The sequence below is a fragment of the Haliotis asinina genome, unplaced genomic scaffold (genome assembly GCF_037392515.1).
Source record: "Haliotis asinina isolate JCU_RB_2024 unplaced genomic scaffold, JCU_Hal_asi_v2 scaffold_20, whole genome shotgun sequence".
In the NCBI taxonomy this organism is placed as follows: Eukaryota; Metazoa; Mollusca; class Gastropoda; order Lepetellida; family Haliotidae; genus Haliotis; species Haliotis asinina.
In genome coordinates this window covers 1,235,246-1,257,285 of record NW_027133892.1, presented here as the reverse complement: position 1 = coordinate 1,257,285, position 22,040 = coordinate 1,235,246, and the positions used below count along the sequence as shown (strand labels likewise).

Sequence of the window (22,040 nt, the reverse complement as noted above, 5' to 3'; positions counted from 1 at the left end):
CCTCACATGTGTCCAAACACCATTACTCCATTGTTTTAATTCTCTTGTGGACACATGTCTAAACACTCAATACAAATTATTCACAGGGTGTTTGACAAACCTCGGGTCATCTTACTGCACGTCCAATGAGATAATTTACAGAGAGCAGAAGGGGGCGATGCCTGTGACTTTGACACCTGAGGTCCATCCATGGTACGACCCTGAACAGGTCCGAGGTGTCCTGGAAAACGATGCTTTCAAACTTCTCTGGAATAGGCCAATATACAGCCTGAGACGAATTCTAGCGAACAAGCCTGATCTTGTCCTTTTTTATAAAACTAATGAAATTATTTATATCATTGATTTTTCTGTCCCTTTTGACAGCAATGTGATTGGCAAGATTCAGGAAAAGCATGACAAATATGCGGACCTCGCCTTTGAAATGTCTCGCCTGTATCACAAGTACACTGTCGTCAGGCTCCCCATTGTTCTCGGTGTCCTTGGTTTGGTACCTGCTGATCTCTTGGCGCAGATCAGGAGAGTGCCCGGGTTCTCCACCAGGAGCACAGCCCTTCTGACAATTTGGGTAATGCAGAAGGCTGCAGTGTTGGGGAGCCTCCATATTCTCCGGAAAGTTCTTGGTGGGTTTCGACTAGGCAGTGTTAACTGGGAGAAGTCCCATTCGTTGTCTGGTCTGCGTGTAGAAGGGGCGAGGGCCCGAAGCTGATGCTTTACAAGCCTGACTGTGCCAGGATAACCCGAACCCTCTCTGCTGCAGTTTAATCTTAATCTGTAAAACATAATAATAAACCCACTTCATCATCACCAAAACACAAACAATATACATGCAGACCAGAGCTAGCTCACACCAAAGAAGAACCCTAGATCACGTCGCTGTCAATAGTAATACCCCCTTTATACGGCGCTCACATACAGTCGGCTCACGGCGCTGCGTACATTACTATGTGTAGGACACTATCATAGGGCACTATCTTATTTTTTTGTCTTGTTTCAGCTTTCCTGGAGGAGTTGAAACAATCATCACAAAAATATGACACCAAACGAAATACTGGTAGTGGATTACATACACCACCACTCGCCAGATTGGCCACACATCTGCACTGAAGGGCAACACATACCCGATACCAATCACTCAGTCGCCGTCACAACACACACAACAAAACCAGACGTAAAGTTCTACAGCATCGGCACGCCCCCCAACAACCTTTCTATATATACCGCAGAAAAATACGGCAATATATCTTCCTTTTTCAGTCACTTTGAAAATGGTAGAAACATCTAAACACTGCAAGTTTCTTCTCAGCGAAGTACAAACCATTAATAATTACACAAACAAGCTACAACTTCTACATCGAATACCACACCCAAACAAAAAACTGCAAATGAAAATATACAAGTGAATATAATACTCTTCTCGCACTCTGGCATCACCCGGGCAACGAAGACGAAGGCCAGACAAGCTGCATGAGCTCACACATTAACTACCCACTAACAAAAAGCAAACAACAGCCTGTCATGCTCCCCAGGCGCCGTGAACATATCAAACAATCAACAAACACATCTCCTCAACACACGACAGTACCGATTGTTTGTCAGTGATGTACTGATCGTTTGTCAGTGATGTATTGACTGTGTATCAGTGATGTACTCATTGTATGTCCGTGATGTACTGACTCTGTATCAGTGGTGTACTCATTGTATGTCCGTGATGTACTGACTGTGTATCAGTGATGTACTCATTGTATGTCCGTGATGTACTGACTCTGTATCAGTGGTGTACTCATTGTATGTCCGTGATGTACTGACTGTGTATCAGTGGTGTACTCATTGTATGTCCGTGATGGTCGTTGTTGTTGAAGATATTGTAGTTGATAACTTATCTATTCAGGTGCAGAAAGAAACCTGTACAGTATCTCCTTGCACGTACACTTATGCCCGTCTCCAAGATGTCATTTTGAACAATAATATGAAAGTACTGTGGGCTACAGTTTTAACTACACCCCTCTCCCCTCACCCCAGCACCACCCCAGCCATCACTAAAACCCCTTACCCAGCCACATGTTCATTCCAGCTTCCTGGCACTGAGCGACTACTTCAGGCGATTTGGGCGGTCATTATTTTCACTCTTGAAGGTCGAAAACACTTTTTTCAGCTTAGTATCCTATGACCTCATGATCAGCTTCCTTTACATAGATAGAATAGCAAAGCCCGACTACCAAATCGTACTATAAAAACGCCCCAACTTCGTGTTTTTGAGTCTTTTGTCCAGAATCGGGCCAAGTCAACACTTACTATGTGCAGACGTGTTTTCGGGCACAGAGGCTATGACGTGAGCATAGCCAGATATGACGTCACGCCAACAAGCCGTCCAAGCTGGCTGTGGGAGGTGACGTTTCACCGTGAGACCTGCACGGCGGGATGGACGTGGTTTAGCACGTATCTGTATATGTTGATCTCCAGGCATTATGACAATGTAGTTATCATGCGTCATGGTCATGGCTCTCTGAAAAATGTTTTGTTTATATGTTTTGTCCTTTTAGAAAGCTTATATTTGTAAAACAAATTTTCATAAAATGATGTTTGAGTGGTTCAATTCTTTACAACCTCTCTGGAACCTTAGAAAAATCACATGGTTGTGTTACGTAGCGCATTTTGTTTTTAAACACTTTCTGCCATTCACTGTGTTGCTTCCAGTACGAATGCCTAGCCCTTTGCAGCAGAATTCCTCTTTTTTCCGGAAAATGTATGGGATAGCATTTAACCATCCTTGGTAATGTTTGGAATCATATATGTTTAATCTTCACCACCGTCGTTGTATGAGACACACACCATATTTCTTTCTGATTTTGTGGTTTTGGGAGGGGGTGTCAAATCGCAACAGCTGGTGATACAGTGCAATTAGGTCAAACCAAAGACGTATACTGAATATACGTCTTTGGTCAAACTTATTTTAATGTGTGGTATTTGATATGGGGAGGGGTCGGGGGTTCTGGTAGGGAGGGGTCGGGCGTTCTGGTAGGCATGGAGTCGGGTGTAGGGAGGGGTCGGGCGTTCTGGTAGGGATGGAGTCGGAGTCGGGCGAGTAGGGATGGACGAGTTCGCTCGTCAAGCCGAAGACCTAAGTTCGAGTACAGAGTGTGAAGTCCATTTCTGGCGACCCCCGCTGTGATATTCCTGAAATATTGCTGAAAGCTGCGCCAAGCCAAACTTATCTCTGCGGGTTTTCCGGCAAATCGGCAAACCTTCCGATTTAACTGACTTACCCCGGATGTGTGTCGATTGAAGTTATTTTAAGTATGTCGATCTGGCGACAACTTTAAACCCAAAAAGAAGGAACTCTCCAATGACATCGCTGCCTCTCTTCCATAATGGCTGCATCAGTTGTTGCATTTGAATTTGCCGTATTGCGATCATCATCATCATCATCATCATCATCATCATCATCATCATCATCATCATCGTGCACCTCATGACTAACATCTCCATCTTCAAACAATATATACATTGTTGAAAGTGGCATAAACTCCAGTAAACGTTTAGTCTCCGACATTATAATATTTTGCAAGACGTCATATTTTTTTGAAATGTATCCCCATTGAGAGACTGAGGATAGTGAGACTGAGGAAAATCTAGACTTGCTTCATTTCGATTTTTTGTTTTACAATGTAAGCCGGAAGAAGGACATTCTGTAGTTGAGCGACTGCATGTTAACTGCTTTGGGCGAGCGTCAACTGAGCGAGCGAGAGGTCACGTGCAACATATGTCATATTTGGGATTTCACTTTCTTAGTGAGGTCACGTGACGGAGATAGCATAACGCCATCATTCAACATAGTGAAGTTGTTATTCTGTATCCGGCTTTCGCTGTGTCGACACTGAAGTACATTTGTATCTCGGACAGTTAGGGGGCATGGTGGTCACCTGAGGTATAACATCACTCCGGAATAACTGTGAGTACTTTGCACAACCCGCGCTTGGCCTTGACAGATTAATTAATCTGGTGTGGGTGCGTGTAACCCCCTGAATATACAACTTGTTACATCATGTACTATCATTTAAGGATAGGCTAAAGGGATGTTTCTTTCCGGAGAGATTGTTTACTATGGTGGTTTTGACGGGTCATGGTGAATTGTTAACAGTGTAAACAACTGAATGGATTGACGCTTTCCGCCTCTTTTGGCACTATGTCACTATGTCACGTGGTAGGAGGCCAGAAATGGACATCACACTAAAGGTGTGCAAACAAAGAACGCTCTCCACGTATTGCGTCGGGTGACAGCGTAAACGTACCTTGACCAGTGGTCAGGAAATCTTTGTACCATTTACACCTGTCGCCTGTAATTGAAAAACACAAGATGAGACAGAAGGGTTAGAAGCCTTGGTCGTTGTTCCGTACCTCGCGTGGTTAAATTGGACATAAACTGGGCTCGTTATGAATGTTTTACGGCAGACAGTGGAATTCCATTGCTTTGGTCATGGCCCGGAACCATGCCGTTTTGACAACGCTGTTTGTCATGCAAACGTTCTGAATCTCTGGGGTTGTTTTTCGAGTTAAATGCAGTTTTGGGTCTTTATTATCGAGGTATATGAGCGCTGATCTGATTTTTCGAAAGTGAGTGAACAGGCATACGGTAACAGATGTCAGGTCCTGTTTTTCATGCCGACCCAGAAACATTCTATACAGACCATGGAAATCAATAATATACACAAAGAACGTGATTAAGCACACATTTAACTTGAGCAATGGTTTCCAACACGTTCACAAATCTTGTTGTGGTATCCAGATGGAGAACCACGAGGTTTTTCTGACCCGTATGATGCTTTGACTCAAAACGACAACATGACAGGATTTTATGTTGACAGTTGTTAATTTTTTTTAAAAATCCAAACAAAATAATCACTTTCATACAAAAACATGTCTGGCCCTGGAATATTTTATGTTTTATCTGTGAATGTTAAATATGCATTATCATGTGCTTCTCTTACACGATTCAAGATCAATAGGGTTAAAATCGGGGCCCATTCAATAATGAGAATCTAAGTTCTTGTGTATATTTCTAGATTACTAAGAACACAACATCACATGTAGTAACCAGTCGGGAATATTACGCGCTATAACCAACAGGTTTTCGAACCACCTCCATTGTCAAGCTGTAGCGTTCCTAAATCGTCAGGTACACCAGCTGTGCAATCTGAATTTAGTTGTCTAGCTGATTTGCCATAATCGTGTGTCCGATGTTAGTTTGCATATCAATTGTATGCATGTCAAGTTCATTTATCATTTATACGACATCATGTTGAAGCCTGTGGTCGTTTAAAACGCCAACTGTGCAATTTAGAACTGTCATTACCACCTTCCTCGTTTGTGAGTGAGTTTAGTTTTACGCCGCACCCAGCAATATTCCAGCTGTATGGTGGCGGTCTGTATATAATCGTGTTGGACAAGCCAATCCATTGATCAACAGCATGAACACCGTTCTGCTCAATTAGGAACCGATGTGTCAACCAAGACAGCAAGTTGTCCACCCGATCCCGTTAGTCGCCTCTTACGACCATCATAGTGTCAAGTGTGGGTAGCTGAAGACCTATTCTACCCCGGATCTTCACGGGTCTCCTCGTTTGTTTTGTATCAAATGACATCATTCGTTCAAAACGCGTAAGGGTGATTGGTGAACATGAACCAACATAGTTGTAGTATTTTGTTCAGTTTGTTCAAACACTTCATTCTAAGTCTAGCTGACGGTGCATATGAAATATCCCAACGGGGTCGGATATGGGATGACCTTTAAACGTTATCACGGAAAGGGCGAATATCCACGTTGCCATGACAACGTCAAAATGGCTTCCATACATTTTAGACGACGGGTGATTGAAGGTTTCGCTGGTCTCGCCGAAGACTCGGGTTCGATTCCCCACATGGGTACAACGTGTGAGTCCGTTTCTTGTGACACTCTGCCATGATATCGCTGGAACATTGCTGAAAGCGGCATAATACCAGACTCGCTCACTGTCGCGTTTACATTGGCATGAAAAGGACCGCTCTTTTGGATAACGAAATGAGGTCGCTCTAACATAAAATGATTTAATATTAAGTGATTGTTGCATGGCTGTTATTCTTGTGTCAGTGATATCAGCACGAGACTACTATATCAGCCTGTGGGCCTGACCAGCTGGCGAAAAGAAAACTGTCATTTTGAAATCCGGTGTTTGCATGTATTCATTCATTTCTAGTTTAGTAGCTTTACAATACGGCTGTTATGGATTTTCGGCCCTTGGGTTGATGCTGCTGATATGCATTTTCGGCGCTGGTGGTCAGTTTGGACATGTGCCTACAGCCAGCATGTACAACATGGTCCATATTATTGATAGGTATAAGATAAATATCCGGGTGCGTGACCCTTCCAAGAAATCCCTAACAAGGGGCGTAGCTTCTTTGCGATGTCCTTAACAAGGTGCATGGCCACTCCTGGCTGTCCTTAACAAGGTGCATGGCCACTCCTGGCTGTCCTTAACAAGGTGCATGGCCCCTCTTGGCTGTCCTTAACAAGGTGCATGGCCACTCTTGGCTGTCATTGAAAAGGTGCATGGCCACTCTTGGCTGTCATTGAAAAGGTGCATGGCCACTCTTGGCTGTCCTTAACAAGGTGCATGGCCACTCCTGGCTGTCCTTAACAAGGTGCATGGCCACTCTTGGCTGTCCTTAACAAGGTGCATGGCCACTCCTGGCTGTCCTTAACAAGGTGCATGGCCGCTCTTGGCTGTCCTTAACAAGGTGCATGGCCACTCCTGGCTGTCCTTAACAAGGTGCATGGCCGCTCTTGGCTGTCCTTAACAAGGTGCATGGCCACTCTTGGCTGTCCTTAACAAGGTGCATGGCCACTCCTGGCTGTCCTTAACAAGGTGCATGGCCACTCTTGGCTGTCCTTCACAAGGTGCATGGCCACTCTTGGCTGTCATTGAAAAGGTGCATGGCCACTCTTGGCTGTCCTTAACAAGGTGCATGGCCACTCTTGGCTGTCCTTCACAAGGTGCATGGCCACTCTTGGCTGTCATTGAAAAGGTGCATGGCCACTCTTGGCTGTCCTTAACAAGGTGCATGGCCACTCCTGGCTGTCCTTAACAAGGTGCATGGCCGCTCTTGGCTGTCCTTAACAAGGTGCATGGCCACTCCTGGCTGTCCTTAACAAGGTGCATGGCCGCTCTTGGCTGTCCTTAACAAGGTGCATGGCCACTCTTGGCTGTCCTTAACAAGGTGCATGGCCACTCCTGGCTGTCCTTAACAAGGTGCATGGCCACTCTTGGCTGTCCTTCACAAGGTGCATGGCCACTCTTGGCTGTCATTGAAAAGGTGCATGGCCACTCTTGGCTGTCCTTAACAAGGTGCATGGCCACTCTTGGCTGTCCTTCACAAGGTGCATGGCCACTCTTGGCTGTCATTGAAAAGGTGCATGGCCACTCTTGGCTGTCCTTAACAAGGTGCATGGCCACTCCTGGCTGTCCTTAACAAGGTGCATGGCCACTCCTGGCTGTCCTTAACAAGGTGCATGGCCACTCTTGGCTGTCATTGAAAAGGTGCATGGCCACTCTTGGCTGTCCTTAACAAGGTGCATGGCCACTCTTGGCTGTCCTTAACAAGGTGCATGGCCACTCTTGGCTGTCCTTAACAAGGTGCATGGCCACTCCTGGCTGTCATTGAAAAGGTGCATGGCCACTCTTGGCTGTCCTTCACAAGGTGCATGGCCACTCTTGGCTGTCCTTAACAAGGTGCAAGGCCACTCCTGGCTGTCCTTAACAAGGTGCATGGCCACTCTTGGCTGTCATTGAAAAGGTGCACGGCCGCTCTTGGCTGTCCTTAACAAGGTGCATGGCCACTCTTGGCTGTCATTGAAAAGGTGCAAGACCGCTCTTTGTTTTTCCCGAACAAGATGCGAGATCGCTCTTGGTTGTCCTTTACAAGGCGCGAAACCGCCTTTGGTTGTCCTTAACAAGGTGCAAGACCGCTCTTGGTTGCTATATAATGTGAAAAAACATTAGATGATGCTGGAAAGCAAAACTGAGTGTCAAGTCTCAGAAATTTGTTATTTTACACAGGTTTTACGCACGTTTGGTTTTCCCAAAATGTTGGTGATTCTATCATGTTTACAACTATTTCCAAACAACGGCAGAGTTATATATTATCTCTGCACTATCTATGTAATCACAGTAGTATAAAGTCCTTGTTACAGGAAAACTATATCATGTTTCTCTCGGATAGGTCTTTGTTTAGAGTCTTATGTACTTGAAGAATATCTCGTCATGATTTCAATGTTAACTTACGTAAAAACGTAAATGAACAAGTATATGAACCACTCTGTTCGCAATGTGATCTCAGTGTTATGGAGGACGAGGTCCACGTCCTGTTTAAATTGTGAAAAGTATCACGACCTGAGATTAAAATATAGAATTGCTATCAGGAGATTTCATGGAACCACACATCGAGCAAGCTCAAACGTTCAACGATCACATATGGATCTATTAGGTTATTTTCTGAGACTTTTCAACTGATCATTGTCAATATCCAGATTGGAGTGTAAGGCGTGGATTGTATTATGTGTGCCATCCTCTGTGTTAGGTAACACCAACGTGCTGATTATATATAGTTATATATTTATATTACTTTGCTCTCCGGTGATACAGACTTGGCCCTATAATGCTGTAACCCAATCATTAGACAAAACTTTACAAATTCTTCACCTCAAAACGAGAAGTGTGAGGCACAAGCTAGCTTACTTCAATGAATGCTTATCTGAAAGCCAAATTATTTGTGGCTCTGAGACGCTCTTATTTAACTGTATCAGCAGCACAAATGTAACGTAGAATGGTTACTGAACTGTATCAGCAGCACAAATGTAACGTGGAATGGTTACTGAACTGTATCAGCAGCACAAATGTAACGTGGAATGGTTACTGAACTGTATCAGTAGCACAAATGTAACACGGAATGGTTCCTTAACTGTATCAGTAGCACAAATGTAACATGGAATGGTTACTTAACTGTATCAGTAGCACAAATGTAACATGGAACGGTTACTTAACTGTATCAGTAGCACAAATGTAACATGGAAAGGTTACTGAACTGTATCAGTAGCACAAATGTAACATGGAATGGTTCCTGAACTGTATCAGTAGCACAAATGTAACGTGGAATTGTTCCTGAACTGTATCGGCAGCACAAATGTAATGTGGAATGGTTACTAAACTGTATCAACAGCACAAATGTAACGTGGAATGGTTACTGAACTGTATCAGTAGCACAAATGTAACGTGGAATTGTTCCTGAACTGTATCAGCAGCACAAATGTAACGTGGAATGGTTACTGAACTGTATCAGTAGCACAAATGTAACGTGGAATTGTTCCTGAACTGTATCAGCAGCACAAATGTAACGTGGAATGGTTACTGAACTGTATCAACAGCACAAATGTAACGTGGAATGGTTCCTGAACTGTATCAGTCGCACAAATGTAACATGGAATGGTTACTTAGCTTTATCGGCAGCACAAATGTAATGTGGAATGGTTACTTAACTGTATCGACAGCACATATGTAATGTGGAATGGTTACTGAACTGTATCAGTAGCACAAATGTAACATGGAATGGTTACTTAACTGTATCAGTAGCACAAATGTAACATGGAATAGTTTTCACGAAGTTTTTACGTAAAGATAGAAATGCTTTCGGTGGAGGTGTCATGATCCATGTGAAAAATGTTTTGAGTTTTAAAGGACGCTTTGATTTGGAAAACACTATCGATAAAGCAATCTGGTGAGAAATATATTTAGGTCAGAAATCGATCATGCTTTGTGCAGCTTACAGACCCCCGGCATAAACGCGACTTTTTGGGAGCGACTAGAAGGGTCAATAGAAAATTCATTAGACCTTACATTAAAAAAATGCTTATCGGTGATCTGAATGAGGACCCCTTGTCAGGTAAAATTTCACATTTAAGAGAACTTATTAACAGAAAGGCATTTCATAATGTTAGTAAGGAACCTACACGTGTTAGTAGAATAAGCCGAACTTTATTACGTCCCGTATTAATTAGTAACGATGTTGACGTGTTTGACAGTGGCGTGATCGATTTCAGTAGTGACATAACTACATAAGTGATCACAGGAGCACATTTGTCGCCATTAACACAGCTATTTCTCTGTCTGTATGTTATAGCAGAAATGCATCGTGTAATGGCGACCATGAGTTACTGACTAAATATATAACCAATACTGGTTGGAACCATGTGATAGCAAACACTACTGGTATTGATGAGACAATATATGTATTTTATAATCACCTAGGAAGGTATATTAAGGAATGTATTCCATCTAGAAATGTAATGATTAGACCCAGTGACAAACCTTGGTACAATTCGGAAATACGACGTGAATCAAGAAAACGTTAAGTTAAGGAAAAAGGCAAAATTAACTAACTGATATGAGGATAAACTGGCATACCGTAAACAACGAAATGAAGTTCATAACATGAAGTGTTATGCAAAGGAACATTATTTTTCGTACCTTGATGAGTTTATATCTGAGATGAGCAGAGACAGAAAACCTTTATTTTGGAAAGTTCTGTGAGGGCTAATCAAAGAATCAGGATCTATCAACTCTATTCCGCCATTACGACCTAAAGTACAGGTATATACAAAACAACGTATAACAATATATATAACAATATATAACAATATTTGCTCAGCTCTAGATAGACGTGAAGACTATTGTATGGTGTTTTATGGTGTTTCTAAGGCCTTTGGCAGACTGCAAGTACGACAAATGCATAAAATCGACATTCATAGAATATTTATACAGATGTTGTCCAGGCATGGGATATATATATATATACCATTCCGTGATCAATGATGCATAGTTTTACACAACGAGGTAGGTACGGGGTAACAGACCATATCAGCTGTTACCTGTGCAGCATGGAGGATATACTAAATCACTCTTTTTACGAAGTTTTGAGGCATGGAAACTGTAGCAGGCCAAGTTTCTAATACCCGATTCATGTTGGGAGGACATGACTATTTTGGACTTTGCCATAGTTGGGAATTCAGAATATTTAAGGGGTATGATGTATCTTTGGCGGAGGTCATCGTAAGTTGCACAAGTCAGCAGGAAGTGATATTCACTGTCGACGTATCCAGTGTTACAGACATTACATAGTCTTTCATGCCTTGGGATATCAGAATATCTGCCAGTTTCAATGGCTAGTTTATGTGACCTGCATCAGAAATGTGCAAGAGCAGTTCTGAATTTATTTATGGTTATAACAGAGAGGTAAAATTCAGTTTGGGGTTTGGAAAACTGTCTTAAACAGAGAATATACTTGTAGTATTTATGGCTATTGGCGATACCGCCGTGCCACCCTCGTTCATAATTGCATTTAACCTGTGGGGAAATTCAGTAATAAAGGAAGGAACAAAATCTACATGCTGTCATTCCCAAAGGTATATGTTAATGAAATTGCCGATGAACTAGATTGTGCTGCACGCTTGTTCACAGATGATACATCAATGGGATTTTCATCCATAAATCACAGGCCCACACTGTTGAATCCAGGACAAAATATAGAAACATATGTGATATTTCCCTGTCCTATTCCTGCACAAGTCTCTACACCCAATCGTTCTTCCCTTCATCTTCACAACTGTGGAATTATCTCCCCTAATATGTTAGAGAATCAGATTCCCTTAAAAGTTTGACATCGCCTGTAAGCTCGCGTAAGCCAGAAGCAACAGAATATTTCTCGTTTGGTAATAGAAAACTCAATGTAATTCATACCCAGCTAAGATATTCAAATAGTAGATTAAATGGTGATCTGTGTAGGATCGATCTCATTGAGAACCCAGAATGTAGTTGGAAGTTTACCTGTGAAAATTCTCATTATTTCATGGAATGTTCTTTGTATTGTAATATCAGACGGGAAATGTTTCAAAATGTTGGCAAAATTTGTAGCATTAGAGCACAAATAAACCTAGAGGTACTGGCAGTGCAGATCTTATGTTCAATGACAATAAACAGATTTTTAAAGAAGTTCAAAGATATATATCAAACTCCAAACGGTTCATCAACTTTGATATGTTTATGATCTAAATAATTAGTGTATTGAACGTATTACTTTCATTTGAATGTATTATTGTATATACCTTTCTATCCCTGTACATACACTTTTGCATGTAAGCACCGTAAAAAGGAGCGGGTGTCTCAAAGTTGGAATAGCTTGTAACCAATCCATTCTCTTGAAAAGATATGTTTAAATCAAAATTAAAATATCTCCCAGGCCTATCCAATGTTAATCACTACTCAGTTAATCTCTTGTGTAATATACCAAATAATGTGGACAATTTACGAGCATCGTTCTTAAAACTGTGTTTCTACTGGGATGTAAATGGAAACAGACATATTGATGTGTTGTTCGCCACGTGACATGATTCTATGACGTATTGATACAAACTGTTTTAAATCCAATTTCCAGTCTTGTCACTGTTACCGATGTTATTGCTGTTAGGACATGTTACAACCGCACACCTGTTGTTATCTCGTGATACTGTTGCTAGGATACCTCATCACTTGTATCTTTATTAATGATATACCTGTTTCACAGTTACTACCTTGACAGCTGTCACAGTGTTATGTTTTCAGTCAACTGTACAATTAATGTCGATGTAATGTGCGTTTGGATCAGTGCACCACCAATGGTACAATTATGTCTGCAGATGTGAGTGAGTGAATTACTGAGCTGCATAACACAGCGGGTGATTTGTATAACTTTTTTTCTTGTGATATTCGAATTAGAAAAATATTTCTTTCTCCTAGCGTAGGAAGATACAACAAAAGGAGAGAGAGAGAGAGAAAGAGAGAGAGAGAGAGAGAGTGTGTGTGTGTTGGGGGAATGGGGAAAGGGGGTTAGGGTGGGGGTTAGGGAGGGGCGTTTAAAGGCTGGTGCACCGTATCCAATGTGATTGTGGAGGTAACATGGGGGGGTGGGGGGAGTCATGTGGTGATAGCGTTCCTGTGAGGGTGCTCCTCGGGCTCGCTGAGTTGGTTGACACTTTCCTTCGTATCCTAATTAGGCACAACGATGTTCATGCTGTTGACCACTGGATTGTCTGGTTCAGACCAGTGTGTGCAATGCTTTAATTTGGCCGTTGTCCACCAACGTCGATAAAAACCGATAAAATTAAAATAGACTACACTAGCTATTGTGACAATTGCACACTGTTTCTACAAAATCAGTTAGCGAAACCTATGACGCAGCTAGAAAGAATTTGTCATTCCTATGCGCAAAGGTCTGAAATACCAGGAAATGAACCTGTATGTTATCGTAACATGATGGGTCGTACAGGAAGGATTCCAGCTGATATAAAGACGGATAATTACTGAAGGCCACAAGGGCCTGCAGATATTTGAAACTGTCGGCCCCTTACGATAACAACTGGTGCTGGGCCTCCGGGCCGGCGATTATTTCGAGCGCTTGTTCAGACTTGATTATATATACCCCCAGTCCGACCCCAACAATTGTTTGCTTCACCCGTCCAGGTTTTGCTTTTGAGACGACCGCTCCTACCTCTTTCTCTCTGTAGTGATAGTGAGATTATATGGTAGCTACATCCTTAATAGTTTCAAGTATGAAAGTTGTTATATTTTGCGATAGCTTTTGTCTTGCAAGAATAAGGATGTCTTAGGTGTTAATGCGTCGAACATCTTCCAAAACTCCATTTGGGTGGTATGTAACTCTAATGGTAGAAGAGCTCGATTCACCACATGGGTACAATGTGTGTGAAGCCCACTTCAGGCGTCCCCAGCCGTGGCATTGCTTGAATATTGCTAAAAACGGCGTTAAACGTAAGTCACTCACTCACTCACTCACTCACTCACTCACTGAAACACCACGATTTTCCAGTCGTAAACACAAGAACCGGGCATCCAGCCACAATACCGTTACCCGAGTCACATGACATAACGTCACACAGATAGCACTACACCTTCCCATGTGAGTGAATTCTCTGAAAAAAAGAGTCAACATTAATCACTTTAACAAAACAAACAAACAAAAACAACATAGTGTCAAATACTGTTCAGTGCTATGTGCACCTCAAGTCCCGCCCATTCTATCATTAGCCAGTTAAGGTAACAGTTAGAAAGTGTTCCCTGCTATATCACAAGTCGGTGTCCCGCTTGACCTGATCAAGTGAATACCAATGCATTGCATGACCGTGTCACAACTGGTATGGTCTATTACTGTGAGGGGTGCACCAACATGTCTGAACAACCGCGACAAGGTCGACGTTTGACACCTCAGTGTCGAGAAATCGTCAGCAGTGTCCTAACTTTGTTTGAAAAAGTAGCGACAGACCGTTTTATGTTCCAACACGAGCTTGTAGGCAACGAGAAGCAATTTCTGCTCCCCTATTTAATGCTAACTGGACATTCCGCTTGTGTCATGTGGCCTCACGGGTCATGCATATGTATAGCTCAGGTCGAGCTGAACAAGCTGTATTATCAGTCAATCGGTAAAATGCGTTTAACAACAATACGTAATTGTTCGAACAATGCAACTAGAACTAGTCCTGAACTGAAGCCATGGAAACACTTGTGCTTTGTTTGTAAGCTGTAACAACGACTGCCCTTTGATCCTGTCGTATCCTTCACAAATAAATCACGACCAAAAGGCGCGGATTACCGGAAGCCCTATGAATACAAGTTTCGGTGTTCTTAGTTCATCTCAGCTGTAGCCTGTTTACAACAGAACACAGATAATGCGCATCTTGTAGTCATTGATTTTGTTAGCATCTTTCAGAGTAAGCGCAGTAGTTGGAACAGGGAAACAAATACAGGTGAAACTAGAAATGGGTTTCACACATTTTACCCATGTGTGAAAATTGAGCACGGGTCTTCAACTTTCAGTTTCATTACCCCTAGTTCTATGTGCAGAGTAAATGTGTGTTTCTAAACTAAAACCTGATCCTGGGCTGTATTGAGCCGGCAGCCTGCAAACGGACAATCTGGTCACACGATTGCTCATGCACAACATGACGCAGGTACTTTCAGTCGATAATTCACTTTTACCGTCAAATTCAGGTATAGATCAATTTCGGCATTACATATGGAAGTGATTGTTGATGTCCGTATCGCACATATATCTCGGTAGCCACGGTAGTATGGGCTTAGAGATGCCCATGGCACGGTGCAAAGACTATTGAAAACTCTTCAGTTCTCCTTATTCACTCCGGACGAGATTTTACGTATCGCACGTGCCCTGACAACGCATTACGCCACAAGCATTGATAGCCCAGATCATGTATAACATATCTTTCTCCGCCTGCTCCGAAATAAATTCCTTAGTGTTTATGTTGTTTAATCCTAGACGTTGGGGATTGCACCACAGGCACCGTGCTGTCATATTGTAAAACCTTGCTAATACGGACATTATTCATCAAGACCACGTATGTCAACAGCACTGCGATGACATGTTTGCCGAAGCTGCCTGGGTCGGTGCACGAGTGTCGGTGTCAGGTAAGGAACACCAGAGTTAAGCGTTATCACGTCACAATCGTGGGTCCCGTGAAACTGGCGCGGTGCAACCTTTCTCGTTGGAGGAAGCGAGGTCGCGAGCGTTGGTCTTCTTCGACATGCCGAGTGCTGTTTAGTTCAATCAAAGACCATATGTGTTGTATGGTTAGATGACTGTGGACTATTTGCCGGGATAAGAATGGGTTTTCCACAACTGCCGGATTAGGGCGGGATGTGGTATCAAACAAGCAATACGACCTGTGAATGGAGCCATAAAACTCGTAACATTATACACACTCTTGTCGACGGCAGGGGAGTTGTCAGCAAACGGACAGGCAAGCCTGTAACCAGAGGCCGTATAATAGATGGTCTCTGCTGTAACCATGGTAACGAGCTCAGCGTAGAACTACCCACAAGAACGCCCATGTAGATTATTTTTGCGGATGCTCCTTTTGAAATGACTTATGACCACAAGATTGTTGTTTTTTGCGTTGGCGGAGCAAGTGGGGTTAAGGAGGTTCGAACTCCCTGACCCCTGACCACCGTCGCCTGTAGTAATATTCCAGCAATATCACGGCGGCGGACACGAGAAAAGCGCTTCACACGAGGGGAATCCAACCCGGGCCTTCAGCATGACGAGCCAACGCTTAACGCTGTAACCAGTAGGCTACCATATTTCTAAGAACAATTGAAATTTAATTTCGTAGATTGTTTTTGGCTGTTTGGGTTTTTTTGTTTTTGTTTGTTTGTTTGTTTGGTTGGGTTGGGTTTTGTAGTTAAGCTCCTTGGTGTCCGTTAAGAAAACCCTCAGAGCTAAATATACTAAGGGGGCTGTCAGGCCTCGTTTTCAGGAATCAGGTATTGGGAGCGAACCGTGAAATAAGAAAAGAGAGAGCAGTGAGTTCCTTGGGTTTATTCAAGCAGAGACTATCTATTGTATGGTCTCTGATTCAAGCAAGTGAGCCTGAGATGGAAAAAAACAGGATATAACCCACACTACTACCCATTGTCATTATCAAGTTTCTCCGATGTTGGAGCTTTCCATATGCGTTATCTACCCTGTGCTGACAAGGCTTACTATTCGAGGTAGGTGGTAAGGAGATGATTACCTAACAGGACTTGATGTTCTTTATGGTATAGCCATGGTCAGCTTGTGACCGCTGCTAAGCCAAACATCTGTCAGAGCTTGGCAATGGCGTTTACTACTGGACAGAGAGGATGGTATGAAGGTAATCTTACTCAGCAAAAGTTGACATTTTATTAGTTGGTGGTAAACATGCACCTGCCGAGATGGAACTACTTATCTGCCCTTGCCCAAGGGATGTACCTGAGAATAAAGACCGGTGCTGACACAGCTCACTAAGTTAATCTGGGATTAAGTAGTTTAAGGTTGCCGTGGACACGTTTGCTAATTAATTGCCGCTGTGCTTGGCAATTTGTCATAAACAAGATACACTACTCACATCGACTTGCACGTACTCGGACTTCCTTAGTAAAGAATAATTTGTGACAAAAATAAAAATGTAAGCAGAAATATATGTGCTGTAACGCTTTGACTAACGTTTCCATGAGGTTGTTGTATGGCCGTTGTGTTCGTCGACTGTGCCTAGATTCGGTGACATTGACTTTAAGCTCGTCTTAAAGAATGAGCTTAAAGTAAGTCATTACCATTGTTAGCTCTTCATGCCGAAGACAGGTTCGTCCACTCCCCATCCCATCCCCATTGTGTCAAGCCCCTTTCCGGCGCCAACGCTGTCGTGTTGCTGTGGTTTTGCTGGAATATTGCAAAACTAAACTCACTCACTAACCAACTCTCGGGCTCGCTGACTTGGTTGACTCATGTCATCGGTTCCCAATTCCGCAGATCCATGCTCATGTTGTTGATCACTGGATTGTCTGGTCCAGGCTCGATTATTTACAGACCGCCTCCATGTAGCTGGAATATTGCTGAGTGCGGCGTAAAACTAAACTCACTCACTGGATATAAGTAAGTGAATTTCTTTGTCGCTATGTTTCAGATGGTGTGCCGAAGAAACAAGCGTCTATTGTTCTGTACATCCGCGGTCTTGTTTGTGCTTTTTATATGGAGCACGCTCACAAATGTCTTCCGAGTAAACGTCAAGCCCCCACGACGACTTGCCTCTGTTTCAAGGATGGTTTCTTCTATTTCAAGGTTCGAAAATAACAAGTCATCTCTTCTTGTATGGCCAAACGGTGAGAGCAACCACCCATATTTCCTGTCCCCGATTTTGCAGTTCCCAAATGACAATTTTCGCCAGAAGTCGCGGTATAATCTCACGGGTGTTGAAAACATTTTCACACAAAACAAGACAGAAGAGAAACTTATCATCATATACAACATGCCTTCATGGCATACGTTTGAAACAAGGTACAAGGATAGTCTGAAAAACTGCCGATTGCAAAACTGTAGATTATCTGGTGACCATAAACTTCTCCCTCAAGCCGATGCAGTCGTCTTTTATGTCCTGTCGATTACTGATGATAAACCGCCACCAAAACCAGCCAATCAGATGTGGATATTTTTTGCACACGAGGCTCCATGGGACTTCAATCGATGGAATGATAGGTTTAATTGGACGATGACTTTCAGATATGACTCGGATATTGTCTGTCCGTATTTCGTGCTCCTGCCTAAACCTGCAGCGGATGTTCGAGATTTCCGGGCTATCACTGAGAGGAAAACTAAACCCGTCATGTGGTTGGTAAGTCACTGCAATGCCCGGTCGAAACGCGACGACTACGTGAAGAAACTTCAGCAGTACATCAGCGTTGATATCTATGGTGGATGTGGACCCCACAAGTGTGAAAACTCCGGACCAAACAGTTGTAATAATCTTCAACAAACGACATACAAGTTTTATCTGGCGTTTGAGAATTCACTATGTCGAGGATACCTGACAGAAAAGGTGTTTCGGAGTTACAGTTTGGATGTCATCCCCGTGGTGAGGGGTGGGGCGAGCTATGCAAACCTTCTTCCAAAGGGCACATACATCGACACAGCCGATTTTTCATCGCCAGAAAAACTTGCCGATCATTTGAAATATTTAGATTCAAATCATACGGCATATGCTGAAATACTGAGACGGAAATCACAGTATGGTATCACAGATCCGAAGTCAACCTTAGATTCATCGTTGTGTGATATTTGTGTGAAACTTCATGACTTGGAGAGATTCGGAAACACATACCATGATGTGAATAAATGGTGGAATACTGACAGCTGCTACAGTGCCACGGATTTCTGAAGTGAAGATGGACTGACCTGCTCACCATGGACGCCTTAACGTTCACCATGTATTCATTTGAGATCATTTGACAACTGAGATTTCACAGTTGAAGATTTTCCAAGACTACAAAGACTGGATCATCTGCAAACTGTGCACGTTATACTGAATCGTCTCATCATGCAACGATATGTATTGTTACGGAGACACGCTCAACTACAACGTATAGTCACGTGTGGTCAGCTCACCCTGCGGATGTGTGTATTGTTACAAAGAGTCGCTCAAATACAACATACGGACACATGTGGTCAGCTGGCCATGTAACTGATCCACTAGAAGATATAGACACGTGTGGTCAGCTAATTATGTAACTTTCACTTCAAGATAGACACGTGTGGTCAGCTGACCATGTAACTGTTCCACTACAAGGTATAGACACGTGTGATCAGCTGACCTTGTAACTGTTCCACTACAAGGTATAGACACGTGTGGTCAGCTGACCATGAAACTTTTCCACTACAAGGGACAGACGTGTGGTCATCTGACCATGTAACTGTCCCACTACACGATAGACACGTGCGGTCAGGTGACCATGTAACGGTGATGCTCTTCAAGTAACTGTAATGGAGAACATTGTTTTCACTCTCTTACAGGATTAGTTCACATTGTGAAGTATGTGTTGTGTATATTTGGCATTCTGCTCGTGTGTAGGATACCTACTGAAAGTCGGACCAGTAAGTGATTCTCATTCATCTTTCATTGAATCTCCTCTGTCACTTTGTTCCGAATTTCGTTTAGTGACAGTTATAATGTACTCAGATCACGTATTTGTCAAATCGGTGCTGTTCCCAATAATCTCCGGGATTAAATAGTTTAACGCAAAGAGTGAAAACCATTGTGGGACTTAAGTAGTTTTATTTTGTACCGAGATCTCAGATTGGTGATGCGTTTGAGCCAGTCTGTCTGTCCATTTGTCATTTTCCTTGTTGAACATGGTTCAATGTACTGAAAAGGTTTGTTGGTTATGTGCAATGAGAGAAAAATATGTCTCCTGTGAACATGAAGATAGACCCAGTGGTGCTGATGCACACTTTGAACACTTTAACAGTACTTCTTTATGTTAGCAGTCGGCAATATTCAGGTTTTATCACGACTGTTAGCAAACGAGTGGTTGATAGCATGACGAACCATCGTTTAAGCCACCATTTACCATTACAAATAGTAGGGGATATTGGATTTACAAGAGAAAACTTTAACTCACTTGAAAAACCTCACTGAGAAAACACACTGCAAGACTCGGTCAAGCCGACCCAGTAACTGTCAATGACATAGCTAACGAGATCGCGCACATGCTCACGGACGCTGCACGAAAAACTTTCCGACCACGAACACACACAGGATCCTAGAAGAAGGAACGAACATGTAAACTTCTGTCGGAGCAGAATGTTATAGAGCTCGTAAGAAATTTCATAAAACAAGACGTCGTCTACGAAAACACCACTCCATTTATAATAAACGTGTATTTAGGTGTATTAAATCTATCATATACACGGACATATGTTACTTTTTCTCTTATAGACTGGCTTTCGCTAGTGGTATGCTCGCAAAATGGAATATCCCCTACTTTATATAATGGTATATTTTAAATCTCAGAATCGCACTGATTATAACCTTAGCACCATCGGTACCTTATCCATGTTTTTATCTGTTTCTTCAAACCAAGTCATGAGTAATACTTTCCGAAGGGAACATATGCAAAGGTTTATTTTCTTACCTTTTAACATGGTATTAAAAAAATGTTTTCCATGTTTTGCAGTTGAAGTTGTTTTTGTTGCATTCATGTAGGGCGAACCATAAACTGTATATGACAAAATATACTATACTACCCATCAAACGTTTAAGACTCACCAGTGTAAATGTACTTCAGTCAACTGCTCAAAACTAGATTTTGCGAAATGTTCCATTCTGTTTAAAGGTACTATACCAATGAACTGATATATTGTAAAAGAAATGTGTAAGGTTGAAAAGACTGTTGTCATGAGTTCAATACGTGATAAACTCTGTGAGATTTGGCTATCCTTAACAAAACTACACCAAAACCCTCTCTCACATGCATAATATTTGCAGGTTTTTTCAGCAATTTGACGCATGATCCTCGTGCAGTATATCTGCATAAGGTTCAAACAAATCAGTGGAGAAATTCATCTTCTCTCACGTGCATAATATTTCCACATTTTTTCAGCAATTTGATGCACACACACACACACGCATAATATATAGTGAATGCTTTAGATGAGGCTAAACCTTTGACGGGTGGTATAAGATATTTTCATGCTGTAGACATCTGTATGTTTCCACAATGTAAACTGTTAGGTTCCTCGTGATTTCTTGTACATATGCTTGTTCCATTGTCTCCAGTGCGGGGAAAACCCCCGTAACACTATACAGCAGGTTGAAGACTATGCTCTTGTACATATGCTTGTTCCATTGTCTCCAGTGCGGGGAAAACCCCCGTAACACTATACAGCAGGTTGAAGACTACCTTGCTCGTTTGGATTATGCAATTATATCACCGGTTTAGAAAATGATTTTCCACAGACACGTGAACTTCATTTCCGCGGGGAATGACAACTGTCCGGATATTGTGGCTGGTGACATTTTAGCTAATGCGAAATAAGAACAACTGATGTCAAAATGGTGTCTCCTATGTATTAGCAGTGCAGGTGTGTTATTTTTAGGCAGTATAGATCTGTGTTCTGTTACAAGACTGCTCTTTGTTCTGGAAACTTTTGGTTCCTCTGGAACGGAAATCACGAAAATACATTGAGCTAATCCACAGCAAATTCATTCTGTTGAGCACAGAGAGGTTCTCCTGACCAGGATGAAACAGTTGTTCATGGTTCGCATTGGGTCAACTCGAATAAATACGCCTGTCGTTTTCCGGCGTGCACGTGTTTTTCACAAATCTCGTGTTTTTGGTGGTATCTGACAACAGCGGTGAAAAGCTCAACACTGTCTTAAAATGATACTAGCTCTGAGGGACAAGCTTGGAGGTAAAATTGGTATTTGGTGTGCAGAAACAAATTCCCATTCGTTTTAAAATAGTAATTGTTTTAACATTTAGCTAGTGGGGGCTTGTCGTTTTAGGCCTGTTTTGTGTCTATACGGCCTGTTTGAATGTCCGATATCGTAATGGTGGTTTTGCATTTATTTCATTAATGGGTAACTAGAACTACCCCAT

At 42.4% G+C, this 22,040-nt stretch overlaps 1 protein-coding gene across 2 annotated transcripts; it reads left to right on the top strand.

The window, feature by feature from the left end:
* The first annotated feature begins 3,822 nt into the window (after positions 1–3,822).
* On the top strand, positions 3,823–19,053 carry LOC137269953 (alpha-(1,3)-fucosyltransferase C-like). Of its 2 annotated transcripts, none has more exons than XM_067803791.1 (2): positions 3,823–3,949; positions 17,573–19,053. In XM_067803791.1, exon 2 carries the CDS (start codon positions 17,573–17,575, stop codon positions 18,818–18,820), a length of 1,248 nt encoding a protein of 415 aa, XP_067659892.1. In that variant the 5' UTR covers positions 3,823–3,949; the 3' UTR covers positions 18,821–19,053. The 2 variants fall into 2 exon arrangements, with proteins under 2 accessions (XP_067659892.1, XP_067659891.1); XM_067803790.1 differs by lacking the exon at positions 3,823–3,949 and adding an exon at positions 15,484–15,557.
* The last annotated feature ends 2,987 nt before the right edge of the window (positions 19,054–22,040 follow it).